The sequence below is a fragment of the Centropristis striata genome, chromosome 5 (genome assembly GCF_030273125.1).
Source record: "Centropristis striata isolate RG_2023a ecotype Rhode Island chromosome 5, C.striata_1.0, whole genome shotgun sequence".
NCBI classification, from domain to species: Eukaryota; Metazoa; Chordata; class Actinopteri; order Perciformes; family Serranidae; genus Centropristis; species Centropristis striata.
In genome coordinates, this window is record NC_081521.1 from 14,917,095 (window position 1) to 14,933,370 (window position 16,276).

Here is a 16,276-nt window from a genome sequence, read left to right on the forward strand (position 1 = left end):
TGCAGTCCTGTAGAATGGACCTGCAGTGAAATTAGTCACTGGAAACAGATAGTTTAATTTTTATGAATTTTTGATGTAAAATTGTTAATGTACAGTAAATATTCAAATGCATTTTATCATGAATTTCCACAGTGAAAAGTGCTGTAATTTTGTGATAATATACCTTAGGTGCCATAGAATGAACCTGCAGTGAAATTAGTGACTGGAAACAGACAGTTTAAATTTTATGATTTTTTAAAAATATAATGTAATATTTTACTGTACATGTAACTGTTGATGTAACGTTAATACTTCATCTCCTCTCTGCTGGTAAGAGTTTTATACTGAAAAAAAGGTGATAAAGAATGACAATAAAGTGTTTATACTTCATGTCAGCTCTCTTGGAGCAGTTTCAGTGAATTTACCGTAAATGTCACAATACGGGCGCACTACATTATATAGGGACGGCTGGCTTGACTACGGAGAAGCGAATGACGGCTCACTTGACCGCAGTGGAAGTAGCTACTAATTTGCGAACGAGTAGACTTTTACTATCGTTCTTCCAAAGAGAGGGTGTAAATGTAAGGAAATAAAAGTTCTATACACTGGTGAATTAATTGTGTTATACAGTAAAATTAATCCATTATTTTTTTTCAAAAACTTTTTCCTACAAATCCGAAATATCTAGGAGAAACTAACAATACATACCAAACAAAAGCTTAGGTCTCAGGAGGTTAAGGTGCAGCTCTGTCGGGGAGCTGCAGATTTATCTGGATGTTCGTCACTACTAGGGACACCTTTTACTTATTGTTTTCACAATTTTATTAGATACATTGGTTTACATTGGACAGATACTAGCTTTTTTAAGTAATGAAGTAAAACTACAACTACCTACAAAGTCACAATTTTATTAATGAACAAAACGAAGGACATAAACTTCATTAAGGAAGTAAACTTGACAAACAGGGCATTACAGTAAAACAGAATACAAATAAATAGACATACAACACAAATACATCACAAACGATTTAATCAGCTTTCAGGTGACTCTTTTTAAAAACAAACTATTTTCATAAAGTTTTCTTAACTCAAATATTTCCCAATTCACAAAGCAAATAAACATTGATTCATTTAAGGCGACAAGTAATCACATTATTGAGTAGTTATCGCACTATCTGCTACAAACTTATATCTGTCATTATCCTAGGTTGATGGATGTCCCCATGGTAACGGAATCTGGTCACATGAGGTGGTTGGAGCCGGGCAGCATGTCAGGATAGTGCCCACTCCTGCTCCTGTGGCCGGGTACAGGGCTCTCACTTCCTCCCTGCAGCCCTCCGATCATGGAGCCCAAGGTCCCGTAGTTGCCACCACAAGGCTCCATCTGAGCTGCAACGCTCAGGCCAGGCTGGTCAGTCCTGGGCCGCGGCGGGGTGCGGCTCAACACTGAGGAGGGAAGGGAGACTGGGGTGGCGCTGTTCTCACTGAGGCTCTGCACTGTCACAGATGACTGGCACAGGGGCAGGTGTGTAAGGTCAATTCATGACATTCATTAAATAAGTCTATCAATACATAGTACACATTTAAATGTATTGAGGAGGAGACTAAGCCTCTTTGAGTACCTTGTAAATTGCTCCATAAACACAATTTATTATTATTTTAAAGATATTTTTGGGCCATTTTTAGGGCTTTATTGACAGAGACAGAGTGAAGGGGGAGACAGAATGCCAAGAGTCACTGGGTGGACCCACCCACCCAACCACATTTGAGCACAGTAAATCCAATTTTCATCTCCTAGAATTTAGAAATTTCAGTCTCAATATAGCCTTTAACATTTGTTAAGTGAAGACCTGTTGAATATAAACTAACCAAATGGAGGGTAACCTGCATATCGATTTATAACGTGATTTATCGTGATAGGATAGAGTGCTGTATGTTGTACAAATTGAAATGGCCCTTGAAGTAAATTTGTGATATTGGGCTGTATAGAAGAACTGACTTGACTTGATACCTGAGGCTGAATAAAATTGTAGTTTATTGTAGTACTTTCTATATCTTTTGTTACTCTGTAGAGATGCAGTGATCCAATGTAACAGATAAGTAGTGGCACTGACACAGCCAAACATTTATTGATTTATCTTATTTTGGGATTATAAAATACGGATAAGATTCAGATCTTAGTGCAACAGCAGTGCCAGTCCTTGTGTTACCTTACATTAAATGATCCCAATGAGTTACATGCAGTGATGTACCTGTACACAAAAAAATTGGGGGTAAACTTGGAGAGAATTGATATCGACAAATACCCTGACTTGAGGTACCAGAACTAAGTTCTGCTACCGATTGGAGATTGGGAGAAACAGTACTTTGTTTATATTGAATTGAGAGAAATAAAGTTGAATTAGTGCGTCCCTACAAAGTTGTTAACACATATTTTAAGTTAATAAAAATATTTCCTACCATCAGGTGAGTGTTTTCAAAACTGCTGCTCAGAAACTAAAATATCCACGTTCCATGAGATGATGATCAAGGATCAAGATCAGGGTTACCCTATAGGCTGAACTGTAGGTTGACAGCAGGTATATGGAGGGAAGAACTGTTCTTCCAAAATGAGAGTGAATCTGGAGTTGGCTTTCAACCTCTGGCAAAGAGAGGAGGAAAACCAACAGAGTTGGTCTGTTTTCTGCTGGACTGGTATGTGTTAGCTTAGTTAGCTTGCTAGTGTAAGCACATTTGAATAAAGTGTATACAGATGTTTGATGGACCATGAGGTTAGAAGATAATGTGCATTGAAGTTATATCACTATATCCATTGAACTTGCATTTATTACTTTGAATGACATGGCTGACAGTGGGGGGCCATATTGGTTTAGGTTAGGGCACTTTTTGAAGTTGGATCAGAGCTTTCAGAAAAAGTTTCCAGGGATCATTACAACTTGATGTGAACACAAGTACAAGTCATAAACGGGTAATTACAGTCACACCCATATGACATTAAACATACCAAACATATCCAGAGCACAAAAAAATAGATGAACCTTACAAAAATACATGGACGTGCAAAATAACATAATCATGAGAACCCAAGTATTCACAGAAAATGAACAACATGCAGTACAAAAAAGTTAACTATGCAGTTAAAGAAAAAATGAAAAATCCAAGACAAAAGGCAAAGTAGGGAATTACAAAAACAGGCAGACAGTCTGTGATTTCAAGCACAGAAAGCAAACGTAGGCCATAATTCTTAAATATGACGGGAAACAGCTAGAGGACGGGGACAGACGTTCTGACAGGCAATATGGCACCCCAATGGTAAACATATGGGAAACCTAAACAGTTAACTCACAGCGCCCACAGAGCCTTCACTGCCTGCCACCGTCTTCTTCTTTCTGGCCTTGCTGGGATTCCAGTGGCAGACCAGACTGTCATTTTGTACACTGTAGTTCTTATGGCCAACCAACCAATATGTGCTCATTTTGCCTTTACCCTAGCAGGAGAAGGAAAGAGAGGAACACAGACACTTGGGTTTGACTGATAACTTGTCAGTGAGATAAGAGTAAATGAGAAATCCAATTGAAAGGATTGGATTGGATTGGTTTTATGAGTTGAAGTATCCAAAAACATGCAGCTTAGGTTTATGTGACAACTCTAAATTGGCTTTAGGAGTGAATGAGAGTGGGAATGGTTGTCTGTCTCTCTGTGTCCCTGTGATAATCTGGAGACGCCCAGTGTCAGCTGGAATCGCTAACTCAACCCAGGCTATACAAGCCGGAATTAGCCTTGTGTCCTTTAGGGGGAAGAGTGACTGCTGGGAAAGTCTCAGGCCACGCCCTCTCAAATGTCCGCTCAATCTGCATGTCTCCATTACAAAAAAAGGCCCCAGAGGGATTTACGAGACTCCAGAGGTGACGTATGGTTTTTGATAGTCTCGTAATAGCTTAGCGACAGTTTTGACCATGATCTATGATCACATACGCAACAGATTAAACATGGAGACGCAACTGTGGCCGCCGTCGCTAACTGTGCACAACATCCGCCGCTGATCATAAACAAACCAGCATGGCTAATTGTGTACAGCTTAGCCGCTGATCATAAACAAACCAGCATGGCTAACTGTGCACAGCTTAGCCGCTGATCATAAAAAAACAGCATGCCTAACTGTGCACAGTGTCTCTGCTGATCATAAACATTGTGATTGTGAATTAACCACTCTAGTGGCTTTGTTGTTTTGTGTTCATAAACACAGAAGGCACAAAATCAGGACCACTAGAGTCCAATGAGGCCTAGCCTACAAATAAAACATAAGCACGTTTGTTTAGCTTAGCAGGCTAATAGTCAAATCTAACGTTAGCTGCATTTGATTACTATTCTACATAGAACAGACAATCACGAATGTAAACAACTCAGCTCCCCGTTAAAGCAAAGAGTAGATAGATTACATTACCTGATATAAAGTGGGCGATGCAGACGCGAGCATTTTTGATTCTGTCCTCATTCCAGTTTTTATAAGAGTAAAATCTGTGCTGAGTGAGCGAGCAAGCGGGAGGATGTGTCGCACGGATGGCAAAAGAGCAGGTCAGTCAGAGCAGGAGCTGGGCTGTGTAATGAATGTACAGTGTAAGCTACAGGTGGCGAAAATAAAAGGCGAAAATAAAAGGCCACAATGTGTTTTTGTGTTCGCACTGCTGCAGAAAGTGAAGGGGGTTAACCCGGAGTAGGTGAGACCACACTTCGGCCCCAGGAGACGGCTTCTCCCCTGTTGACCGACTACGGTTTGGCAGCTACCAGAAACCGGTTACACAGTCCACATGTTTAACCTCCTGCAGCCACAGACGCCTCTGAAATGGTCCTGGATCCTGTCGGGATCCCATAAAACTTTAGTTCACTGGTGGAATATCAATTCGTACAACAGTATATGCAACACCCAGACATGTTGATGCTGGGAACAGTTTGTAAATGCTTCTTTGTCAGTCAGAACGGCTGGAGAACAACACCACCTCTGTTGCCAGAATGTGCGCGCATACGTTCTACATCATTATTGTGTACAAACAGTCACAGGGTCTATAACCCTAACTTTACACATCCCAGGTTGCATACTCAGTCTCAGATACACAATCTTGTTTCAGAAATGCAATGATACAATGACTATGAGCTTCCGACACTCTTCTGACTCCAGTCCCATTGTCATACCGCTATATCCATTTCTAGACAAAGTCTCCAAATCCATGTTCTATTATCACTGCTTCCAGTTCAGCTTTCCAACCTGCATCTTCTATCATCATCTCAAAAGAAAGCCAGGTCTGACATTTCCATTAATTTCATCTATCACCCTAAATACTGCAAGATCAACAAGTCTGGTCTACCATTACCGAATCTAACCCTTTCATTAGACTCATACCGAAGCCCAAACTAAACTACTTGTAATCAATCACCCCCCACCCTCCCACCCCAAATCAAATCCAGATTTGTATCCCCCAAGCTATGCTCAGGGCATCCCTCAAAGGTGCCTCAACGTCATAGAAATTCCTGTCCAGCGTCCTTTAGCATACATAATGTACAATCGACGATCTGAAAAGACCTACACCCTTCCTCTTGAAGTTTCCTTTTTTTGGGCACTATCTGTATCAGTGCATGAAGAGACAGCTCCCACACTCAGATTCTTGACTACCCTGTTTCCAATCTGTCTTCCCGCCTTCAAGGTTGTCGCTCTCTCCCATCTGTCTCTCCACTAACATAATTTTGGGCCTCCATCCTCAATATGCATTAAAGCTTTCTGAACTCTGATCTCGACTATAAAGTTGGAATAATTTTGTTTTCAGACACAATAAAGTTTTGAGAAGATATTCATTTTATCTGTCAATACTAAATCACATTGTCACAATCATTTCATGGAAAGAAGTATAAAATATTTTATTCCAACGTTATGGGTGACCGTGTATATTGGTGTGATCTTTTTTAGATTTTTTTTTTTTGTTGAATAGCATATCTAATCTTATTGTCCAACTTTTAAGCAAGGTTTATGTAAATCTTTAAAATTTACATTAGATAAATAAATGGCAACAAACCAAAGGTTCAACTGCCTCAGTACCACACAGAAAATTAATATCACAACTTGACTGGGATGTTTTACCTTAACGTCAATCTCTCCACGAAGGTGAAACTCGTAGGCGTTGTCTTTCGTCAGAGCCAAGTAGGTTTCTGAACTGGCGTGGATTTTCTGAGCTGGCACACAAACGATAATACATAAACACAACAGAGGTTTGGCCAAAGTCAAGCAAGGCATATAACTCAGCACTACCCCTTGTTTTCAAAAGTGAAATTGTAACTTTGTTAGCACAGTAATGAGTGTTGATGAGGGTTTTTGTGAAATGTGTGTCTAGGTACACATACGCAAGCTAGTTGACTCCATTCTAGAAGCTGTGTTGACAGTATCTCCAAACAGACAGTATCTTGGCATCTTGTAGCCCACTATTCCCGCCACACATGGACCTAAAGAACAAGGAAATAACAGTTGTGCTTCACTCTGCTGCTAGAAGCTCAAACCATCCCACAATGCAACAGGTTTGGAGAAAAAGATCAATTATTTGTTGAAACAGCAATGTACTGGATGCAGTTGCACCTGGCTTTAAAGGGAATGAGAGATGACACTCCGATTGGTTTCATTCATGCTACACCCAAAGACACCTATGACTAATTCAAAGGCTGAATATAACCTCTTGTTAACAACAGCACGCTGACATGCTAACATGCTGATGTTAAGCATTTTGGCAATGTTTCCACTATCTTACTTGAGCATGCTAGTATGCTAACAATCAGTTTGCAGCAAACACACAGTTAGTACAGTTGAGGCTGAAGGGAATGTCATTCGTTTTGCAGATATTTTATATATTATATACTTTTTTTATTTTTTACAAAAGATCCTTTGCTGTCTCATTCTTCCAGAGATACCAGACTAACTGAATTTCCCCTCGGGAATAAATAAAGTAATTTTGATTTGATTTGATTGATTGATTTTATCATAAAAGTAGGTACTGGCCTTTAGAAATATTTAGACCTGATGATAGCACTAAATTAAAAGTTAAGGATTCACCAAAGTATTACAATATCATCCCAAGGTGTTTACCCCTCAAGGGCATGAATGTGCTCATTAAATGTCATGACAATGGGCCCTAACCATACCAAAATAGTCTGTCTATGTGCACACAGGATGCGTTCAAAAATCTAAATCAAGATCAAAATTACTTTATTTATCTCCGTTCATTCAGACACATTAATGAGTGTTAGGTAACTTGCATTTGGCAGCCAAAGAGACCAACACACAATGACTGTAGTTACATGTGTAACTGCCCCAATGGGTACTGCACTAGTGTTTATAAAACCTTTACAAAACCATTTAACTTGATTTATTTATTTAATTTAAAATTATTGATTTTGCATTTTAAAATCCAAACACATGGACAAACAAACCAATACATTGCAGTGCAAAGTCAAGACAATAAACATTAAACAAATCAAAATTAAAATAAAATAGACAATAAAACATTATAAAAGAAAAAAATGAAATCTCTCCATGTGTGCAAAAAAAATCAAATAATTGAGCTTCATCTTGGCGACTTTGAAGTTTGTATCTTTCCTTTTTAATATCAGGTGACTGATTAGTTGAGTGGTCTATACTGGCGATAGATTCTTCTTATTCTTTTGCACATGCTCTATGGCAATCATTAGCATGAGATGTGAATTATTTATTTTTACCTCTTATAAATGAACTTCTCTTACCTGTATGGATGCCGGCTCGGAGCTGCAGCCTGTGGTTGGGCATGTGAGGGATGGAGACCTGTCTGACAGCTGCTACCAGATCCAACGACATCTTGGCAATCTCATCAGCATGTCTATCCCCATTCCTCTCAGGCAGACCGCTCACCACCATGTATGCATCTCCAATCGTCTCCACCTGGTGTGACAGTTAGAAAAGATTTTCCTCAAACAAAATGGAAAATGGTACCTAACCACTAAATTGGAACAACCCTTGGAAGACACATGGAGTAATCAAGGTTGCATCTATCAGAGAAACAAGCATATCTTCTCAAAGTTTTTTCATGACAAGTAAAAGGGACGTAAGGGATGTAAGCACTACAGGTCTAAACTAATTTAGTTCCTTAGGATTTTTTCATTTTAGAAATAGGTATTATAGTAGATTTTTTCCCAATTGTAGGTTCAGCACACAACAAGGCTAATACATACTCTGCAAGAACAGAGAAATTTGTTCTTGCCACTCGAGGTGGTGACCTCCAGCACTCATTGGGGCAGTTTGCAGCCAAAAGCGAGAGTCAGCACCTCCAAGTCTGAGGCCATAGTTCAAGTATCTCGGGGTCTTGTTCACGAGTGAAGGTAGAACAGAGTGTTAGATGGACAGACGATTTGGTGCAGCGTCAGCAGTGATGCGGTCGTTGTACAGGGTCATGAAGAAGGAGCTGAGCTGCAAGGCAAAGTTCTTGATTTACCTATGGTCATGAGCTTTGGGTAGTGACAGAAAGAACGAGATCGTGGATACAAGCGGCTGAAATGAGTTTCCTCTGTAGGGTGGCTGGGCTCAGCCTTAGAGATAGGGTGAGGAGCTCAGACATCTGGAGGGAGCTGGGAGTAGAGCCGCTGCTCCTTCACGTCAAAAGGAGCCAGCTGAGGTTGTTTGGGCATCTGGTAAGGATGGTAAGCCCAAAACATGATGGAGGGATTATATCTCTTCCTGGCCTGGGAACTCCTCTGGGTCCCCTGGGAGGATCTGGACGTTGTGGCTGGGCAGAGGGACGTCTGGAATGCCTTCCTTAGCCTGCTGCCCCCACCCCTGATAAGCGGATGAAAATGGATGGATGTATGGAACTTAATTAGCTAGGTCGCCCGTATTTGTAGCCTATTAACTTAATACCAACTGACTTCTTTTTTTGCAACCTGTGGAGTCATCCCCTGTTGGTCTTTTAAAAAAAATGCAGGTTCAAAGCACTTAAAAATTGGCCTGTATTATAATATTTACATTTTTTTCAAAGTCAGTCTTCTTCAGTGAAGGTCTAGGGTTAGGGGAGTGAAGTGGAGGTGACCTTGAGCTCTGTGTTGTCCAGCCGCCACTGGCTGCTACTCTGTGGGGTGCTGCTCTTGTAGTCTGTCATGGTTTTAATGCCTCTCCATGTGCTGCAGGGGTTGTCTTTTCAAAGTGTCCCTCTTGCCTGTAGCTGTACCTGTGAGGTAAAGCTGTAAACATGGTTTCAGTGCTGGCTGCAAGTGGAGAAATAATGAGGCTCAGCTGCAGCTTTTCAGACTAATTAGCAGTCTGAGCAAGGAGCATGGTGGGATGGAGCTGACACGGGGTGAAATGGCGCCATATACTTTGAGTACAACTGTATAGTAGTACAGTAAGTATAGACTGTAAAAAAACACACTCAGTTTAACAGGAGCTGTATTGTTGGAGGGTTACAGCATATGGTGCCAGAAATAAAAGGATTGTTTCTGCCCAGGCAGTGGCGGACTCAGACTGTTAGCAGGTCAGGGGCGAAAAAATAAAAAGGGCACATTCTGCACAACATGGAGCCCCACCAGCACGCCAAATTATGATGCATCATGTATGATGAAATCTAAGCATTAAGTTAAAAGGAGATCCAGATCAAAGTAATTAATGATATGGTACTGACATTAAAAGTATCGAACCAAACCATGTAGGGGGGTCCAGGGGCGTGCCCCCCCGGGAGAAAATTTGTACATTTTTAAGTAAAATGCATCTATTTTGTGCATTTTGAGAGATAAATGAGAGCAAACATCTCACATAACATTATTCACAGTTGGGTGATACCGTATTATAGAATCTCTAGAGGGCACATCATCATAATTTATTGTATAAAGGGGCACCCTAGAGGGCAATCAATACGTTTTTTCATGTGTAAAGGGCAGCCAATAAGGCACTTTCTCTCATTTTCACCACTCTAGAGGGCACTTTCACATGCTTTTTCAAACACGGAGGCATCAAACAGGAAAAAGGGCTCTAGAAGGGCACTAGAAGGGCACTCATTAAGGCACGTTATCAAATTTTCTTGCACTAGAGGGCACATCATCATAATTTATTGTATGAAGGTGCACCATAGAGGGCATCCAATCATTTTTTGCACGTTTAAAGGGCAGCCAATAAGGCACTTCCTCTCGTTTTCACCACTCTAGAGGGCACTTTAGCGTGCTTTTTCAACCATGGAGGCATGAGGGGGGGCGGTCGCCCCTCCTGCCCCCCCTCTGAGTCCGCCACTGTGCCCAGGTGCTCAATGGGTGTGCTCGGTCTGACGGAACCATGGTGTTTTGTGTGTTTGTGTTGAGCCTTTCTCCACACTACTCAACTACTGCTGTTTTTTTTGTCTGTTTTTTAAAAAGTGAAAAGTGAAAGTTCAACATTTTGGGATACAGTGCCGTGACAGGATGTGGTTAGCCTAGCTTAGCATAAAGAAAACAAAATTAAAGAAAATGGGGGGAAAATGGCTAGTTTTGGTCCCTCCAAAATTTAAAAAACACAACAAGTCTTCTACAGATGGGAGAGTTACATGTTGGAATAATTCATTCATTCATTCATTCATTCAATTAATTTCTTGATGAACAATCCTTCCTGTAGTCTTGTTGTCACAGTGAGGTGAGCACAATGAGATTGTTTTTCAAAATATTAAAGTCATGATGTGCTGACCTTTAAAGTTAAACAGCAAGGAAGTGAGTGAATTTTCTGTCGAGGCTTGCAACGACATTTCTTATTCAAGTATCGCGAGGTTTACGAGGTGTACGTGAATGCACCATGAAGTCCCTTTGGTATGGTATTCTCACTTTACCATTAGTTTCTTCCATACGGTTACTCACAGGGAAAATTTTTATTGTTACCTTGTAGACATCATAGGAGTCGATGCGTGTGTCAAAGCACATATAGAGGTTGTTAAGCATTTCCACCACTTGCAGAGGAGCACAGGATGCAGAGATAGAGGTGAAGCCCACGATATCTGAGAAAAAAATAGTCACCTGAAACAAAATGGACAGAGGGGGCTCCATCAGTGTGCAAAAACATTGGTTCTATTAGACAAAACAGTTTATAATTACACACTAAAACTAGAGAAAAACTAATGCAGTCCATCACAACAATCCTACAATAAATCCTGTGTCATGACAGTTATAATGTTAAGGTGTTTCTATTATTCTGTCCACCCCATTTCTATCAATGAGGGTGGGTTTTAAAACACAAACACCCCTTGCATAGTGAAACACAGTTTAACAACACCACAAACTACATCCTCCAAAATGATCATATAGCTCAATCAACAGCTCTCTAGTGGAGTAGATATTGTCTTTACTTAAGTAAAAGTACTAATACAACAATGCAAGAATACTCCTGTTTTTAGTAGTAAAAGCCCTGTATTCAATATCCAAAGTAAAACTTCACAAGTATTTTCATCTTCTACTATTCTACAATTCTACAATGTCATGTAGTGACACATGATGCTTTATGCAAAGCGACGTACATTTGAGAGTTCATAAAACACAAGCAAAGATCAAGTCCGAAGACAACACATGAGTAAGTGCCATGGGTTAAATTTGAGTCCATTTGGATTTTTTTTTAATCTGTGTAGATTATGTGTGAAGATGTTCAGTAAAGAGTTGGGTCTCTTCTTAAAGATTGAGAGGGAATCAGCAGATCAGGTGAACTACAGAGGAGAGGAGTCTAGTTTGAGACGTAGGGCCCTGCAGCAGTGGAGGGATTTATCTTCATGTACACTGTTGCTCATAAAGTTGGAATAAATAATTTTGACCTCTTTCCATTAAATGATTATGACAATGTCATTTATTTTTGACAGATGAAGTGTATATATTCTCAAAATTGTATTAATAAATCTCTTCCAAAGTGATTACTGGTGCTTTTGTTCTGGTGCATTTGTTCCACTGCGTTCTGGAACCCCTTCAGATGATCCAGAACGTGGCGGTGTGCCTGGTCTACAACCAGCCAAAAAGGTCACATGTCACAGTGCTGCTCATCGAGCTCCACTGGCTACCTGTTGCAGCCCGCATCAAATTCAGATCTCTAATGCTGGCCTACAAAGTTGTCTCCGGTACTGCACCTACCCACCTGAACGCCCGGATTCAGACATACACTACCTCACCACTGCTGAGCTCTTCCAATGAACGGCGCCTGGCTCTGCCCCCCGGTCCAAGACAATCCAGACTCTTTGCATTTCTTGTTCCCCGCTGGTGGAACACACTACCAGTTCCTACACTGCAAAAAAGCCAACTTGTATTTTTTGGCCTGAAACAGTAATTTAAGTTGGTAAAACTTGGAAATATAAATTATTGACATTTAGGGCAATAATGTAAGTTAGCACAACAAAGGAAGCCAGTTGTCTGCTCAAAAACAAGTTAGTGAGTTGTTGTTACTTATATCTTTAAGTTGGGATTCAAAACAAGGGACAATAGTTCTGCTACTCTTATTTCTTTGTTGTGAAATTCGGTCATTAGCGAAAGCTAGCGGCTAACTGATGCTAGCGGTGCTGCTTGTTACAGCTACAAGAGTAGCCATTAGCGTATCAATGCTAACTCAAAATTGTGGTCGCAACATTAGCTGACATTTCATAGCGGCGTTACAATCGTGCCACTTCAGCACATTGCAGAAGTTAGCAGAAGTAAGGATTAAAAGTTATTACAATGTAAAATTATAAGTTAGTACAATTTACAGTTGAGTTGACAAAAATCTGAATTCAGAGTTGAGCAAACTCAAAAACAAAACTTAAAATATTTAGTGTAATTGTCCAACTTAAAATTTTATCGAAGTTTGTTGCCTTGAAATTTTGAGTTCAACCAACTTTTCTTTTTTTGCAGTGTACCAGAGCAGGGGCATCCCTCTCTACCTTTAAAAAACTCCTGAAGACCCAGCTCTTCAGTGAGCATCTTCTCTCCTAGCACCACACCACAACTCTACTCCTTAAAGAATCCTCACGAGACCTTATTGCTGCACTAATGGCTCTTATTGCACCTTGATTGTTCCCCTTTTTCCTGTAAGTTGCTTTGGATAAAAGCGTCTGCTAAATGACTAAATGTAAATGTAAATGTAAAAATAAATAGGAACAAACAGAGGATTCTGTCTGAAAACCAAATTTCAACCACGTGACTACACCGGTCAGAAAGTGTCCAAAAAAAGAAGCAAAAAGTCTTTGTTTTATGAGATAAGAATAAGAGGCAAAATAGTCAATAGAACAAGTGAAAAAATTGGCAGGATGTATAAAGAAATTCAAATTCATATTGTTATCTTTAATTTTCTTTCATTCTTCTTCTTCTTTCTTCGTTTTTTTTAAAGTCGAACAAATATAAGCTTCAAGTATCTTGTCACAAGCCTTAAACCTCCCTCCTCAATAAAAACTTTGATGATGAGGAATTTTAAGGGATAAAGAGCAGTGGACCTGTGTGTATTTAGTAAAGCTCCAAGGCCAGGAACGTCTCAGATTTTCCCTAGTCAATCCATAAAAGGTGTAACATTTGCTGGCCCAGACAAGCAGCATCAGGGAAGTTCTACTGACAGCATTGATCAGCCATCAATTCCTTTATGTTTTCATTTTAAGGTTTGTTACAAAAGGAAGAAGACATCGTGGGTCTTACATTTTCTTTTCAGAATACCCCAGAGCTCCAAATCAGAGCCAATGGTCCTATTCAGAACTCCCACCACACACACACTCACGCCGTGCAGAGAGTGCTTTTGGTACAGCTGCTTCAAACCTCTTCAATAAGCCAGACGCAATTTCCACCCAAATAACTTGTTTTATCTCTGATGAATATTGAGCAGGGCAATTATAGGTAATTATGCCAACAATAGCAACAAAGGCAACAGACACACATTCATTCATCATGTTTGCAGATCTTGCAGAGGTAGTCTCCTCGTAGCAACAACCTACAATCCTAACAGTATCAGCTCTGAATTAGTTTGTTTTAATGTTAGAAGTGAACGGGGAGGAGCTTCAAGGTGAAAGGTTATTATCTGTATCTGTATCTGTATTGTCTGTATTGTAATTGTTTTTATTGTGCCTTGTTGCAGGATGAGTTTATTTCATGGACATAAAAAATAAAACAAACTTGTATCATCAGCATCTGTTTTTTTGTTGTTTGTTTTTTTAACACAATACCAGTTCCATCAATACCTTAATACCCAGTGGGTGCCATCTCCTTGTCATTTGTGGATAGAATGATTGTGGTTTCATTTCAAATCTTGGCTATGAAAATCTGAGTCAATCACCAAGTCAAAGCCAATAAACCCCAAGTGTCAGGTCCTTAACAAGACATTATGGCCAATTCACTTTCAACAGAACAGCTGGTAGAAGTAATGAATGTTTTCCTAAAGTTTCATTAAACTGATCTGGTGTGTCGTGATGTGTCTTATTTCTGTGACACAGCAACAAGCCTTTCTTTATGGGATTAGATTCAATTCATAGATTCATTGTCATTGCACTAGTCAAGTTAAGTTTGTTTTACTTATATAGCCCAATAACACAAATCTCAAATTTGCTTCAAGGGGCTTTAAAGTCTGTACAGCATACAACACCCTCTGTCGTTAAACCGTGACTTAGAGAGATCAGGTGGTGATGCTATTCACTGCAAGCTTGTCTGGCAAGTGTCAATTAAATTCAACTTTATGTAAGACAAGAAGATGTTATATGACACAATTATTTTTTTCCATCAGGAATTTCTTATGATTTCAAATCACCTGAAAGCAAATTCATTTACCACACAGGAGCTAGTAGAAAAAGCCAGAGGGACTGTGTGCTGGGCTTCACTGCAAAAAAGCCAACTTGTGTTTTTTGGCCTAAAACAGTGATTTAAGTTGGTAAAACTTGGAAATATAAATTATTGACATTTAGGGCAATAATGTAAGTTAGCACAACAAATGAAGCCAGTTGTCTGCTCAAAAACAAGTTTGTGAGTTGTTGTTACTTATATCTTTAAGTTGGGGTTCAAAACAAGGGACAATAGTTCTGCTAACCCTTATTTCTTTGTTGTGAAATGTGGGAAAGCGGTGAAATTCGGTCATTAGCGAAAGCTAGCAGCTAACTGACGCTAGCAGCTAACTGACGCTAGCGGCACTGCTTGTTACAGCTACAAGAGTAGCCATTAGCGTATCAATGCTAACTCAAAATTGTGGTCGCAACATTAGCTGACATTTCATAGCGGCGTTACAATTGTGCCAATTCAGCACATTGCAGAAGTAAGGATTAAAAGTTATTACAATGTAAAATTATAAGTAAGTACAACTTACAGTTGAGATGACAAAAATCTGAATTCATAGTTGAGCAAACTCAAAAACAAAATTTAAGATATTTAGTTTAATTGTCCAACTTAAAATTTTATCGAAGTTTGTTGCCTTGAAATTTGGCGTTCACCCAACTTTTCTTTTTTTGCAGTGTTGTTGCAGGAAACATGCAAACAGCAGGTTCAGGTTCCTCTGCAGAATGACTCAAAAGCTTCAGGTTCCTCTGTGGAGGGAGCCAACAGAAGCATAAACTAATACACTCTGTAATTGCACAAACCTTTTCATAGCTCTCTGCCTCGACATGTTTATGCTGACGGAGCTGCTTGGCGACCGACTTGGGCAGCATTTGATGCAGCAGATCCTCCGCCAGCTGCCTCTGGCGCTTCAGATCCTCTGTCTTCTCCTTCAAGCTCTTGGCGTAGTTCTGTATCCATTCGGTCATCTGCTTGAACGAGAACATCACCACCGGGTAGATGAGGCAGGCTATGGCCAGCAGGCAGACCCTCATACTGAGGCCCGAAGACACGGATCGAGACGCCAACCTGAGAGCCGGCACCACGCGATCAAACAAACACTGCTGAGTGTCTGCCAAAGCCTGAATTCCAGCGTGAGACCCAGACAGAAGCTCTGTCTCTGCTCCAGAGATCTGCCACAGGCTCGTCTCAAAGATATAAGGATGTTTTACATGCTGGCTTGAGTTTAACTTGAGGTCAATGTTCTCTAACCAGCAGTCATTAAGTGGTTCTGTCATAACCCTGGCGAAGCCGAGGTAGCTTAGTACATAAGTCCACTTGTACTGGAAGTCAGTGTGAGTTGCTATGTGGGGGAAGTCCATCAACTGATGGTTGAGCTCTGTGAATGTTATCAGAAGTCTTGCAGACAGTACATCTCTCCAGTAAGAGTTCTGTTTCACTTTGACCAAAGTATCTTCTAAGGTACCCCAGATCTCAAGAAGTCTTTCAATGGCCAGGGAGTAAGCAGAAGTACTATTTTCACTTGTTCTGT

General features: G+C 40.2%; 1 protein-coding gene across 1 annotated transcript; it reads right to left on the bottom strand.

The window, feature by feature from the left end:
• Positions 1-2,787: 2,787 nt before the first annotated feature.
• LOC131971033 (atrial natriuretic peptide receptor 1) lies at positions 2,788-16,276 on the bottom strand. The gene is made up of 6 exons (XM_059332303.1): positions 15,549-16,276; positions 10,876-11,010; positions 7,756-7,930; positions 6,370-6,468; positions 6,110-6,201; positions 2,788-3,466 (listed from the first exon to the last, which is right to left on the bottom strand). Exons 1-6 carry the CDS (start codon positions 16,104-16,106, stop codon positions 3,317-3,319), a joined length of 1,209 nt encoding a protein of 402 aa, XP_059188286.1. The 5' UTR covers positions 16,107-16,276; the 3' UTR covers positions 2,788-3,316.

What these genes read in the sequence shown, in the direction of transcription:
- LOC131971033 (XM_059332303.1), bottom strand. Translation starts at nt 16,106, where the DNA reads ATGGACTTCCCCCACATAGCAACTCACACTGACTTCCAGTACAAGTGG. An exon ending in ACTCCTATGATGTCTACAAG is followed by an intron (nt 7,931 to 10,875) that starts GTAACAATAAAA and finishes CTGTCACACCAG; the next exon opens with GTGGAGACGATTGGAGATGC. An exon ending in AATGGAGTCAACTAGCTTGC is followed by an intron (nt 6,202 to 6,369) that starts GTATGTGTACCT and finishes TTTGTGTGCCAG; the next exon opens with CTCAGAAAATCCACGCCAGT.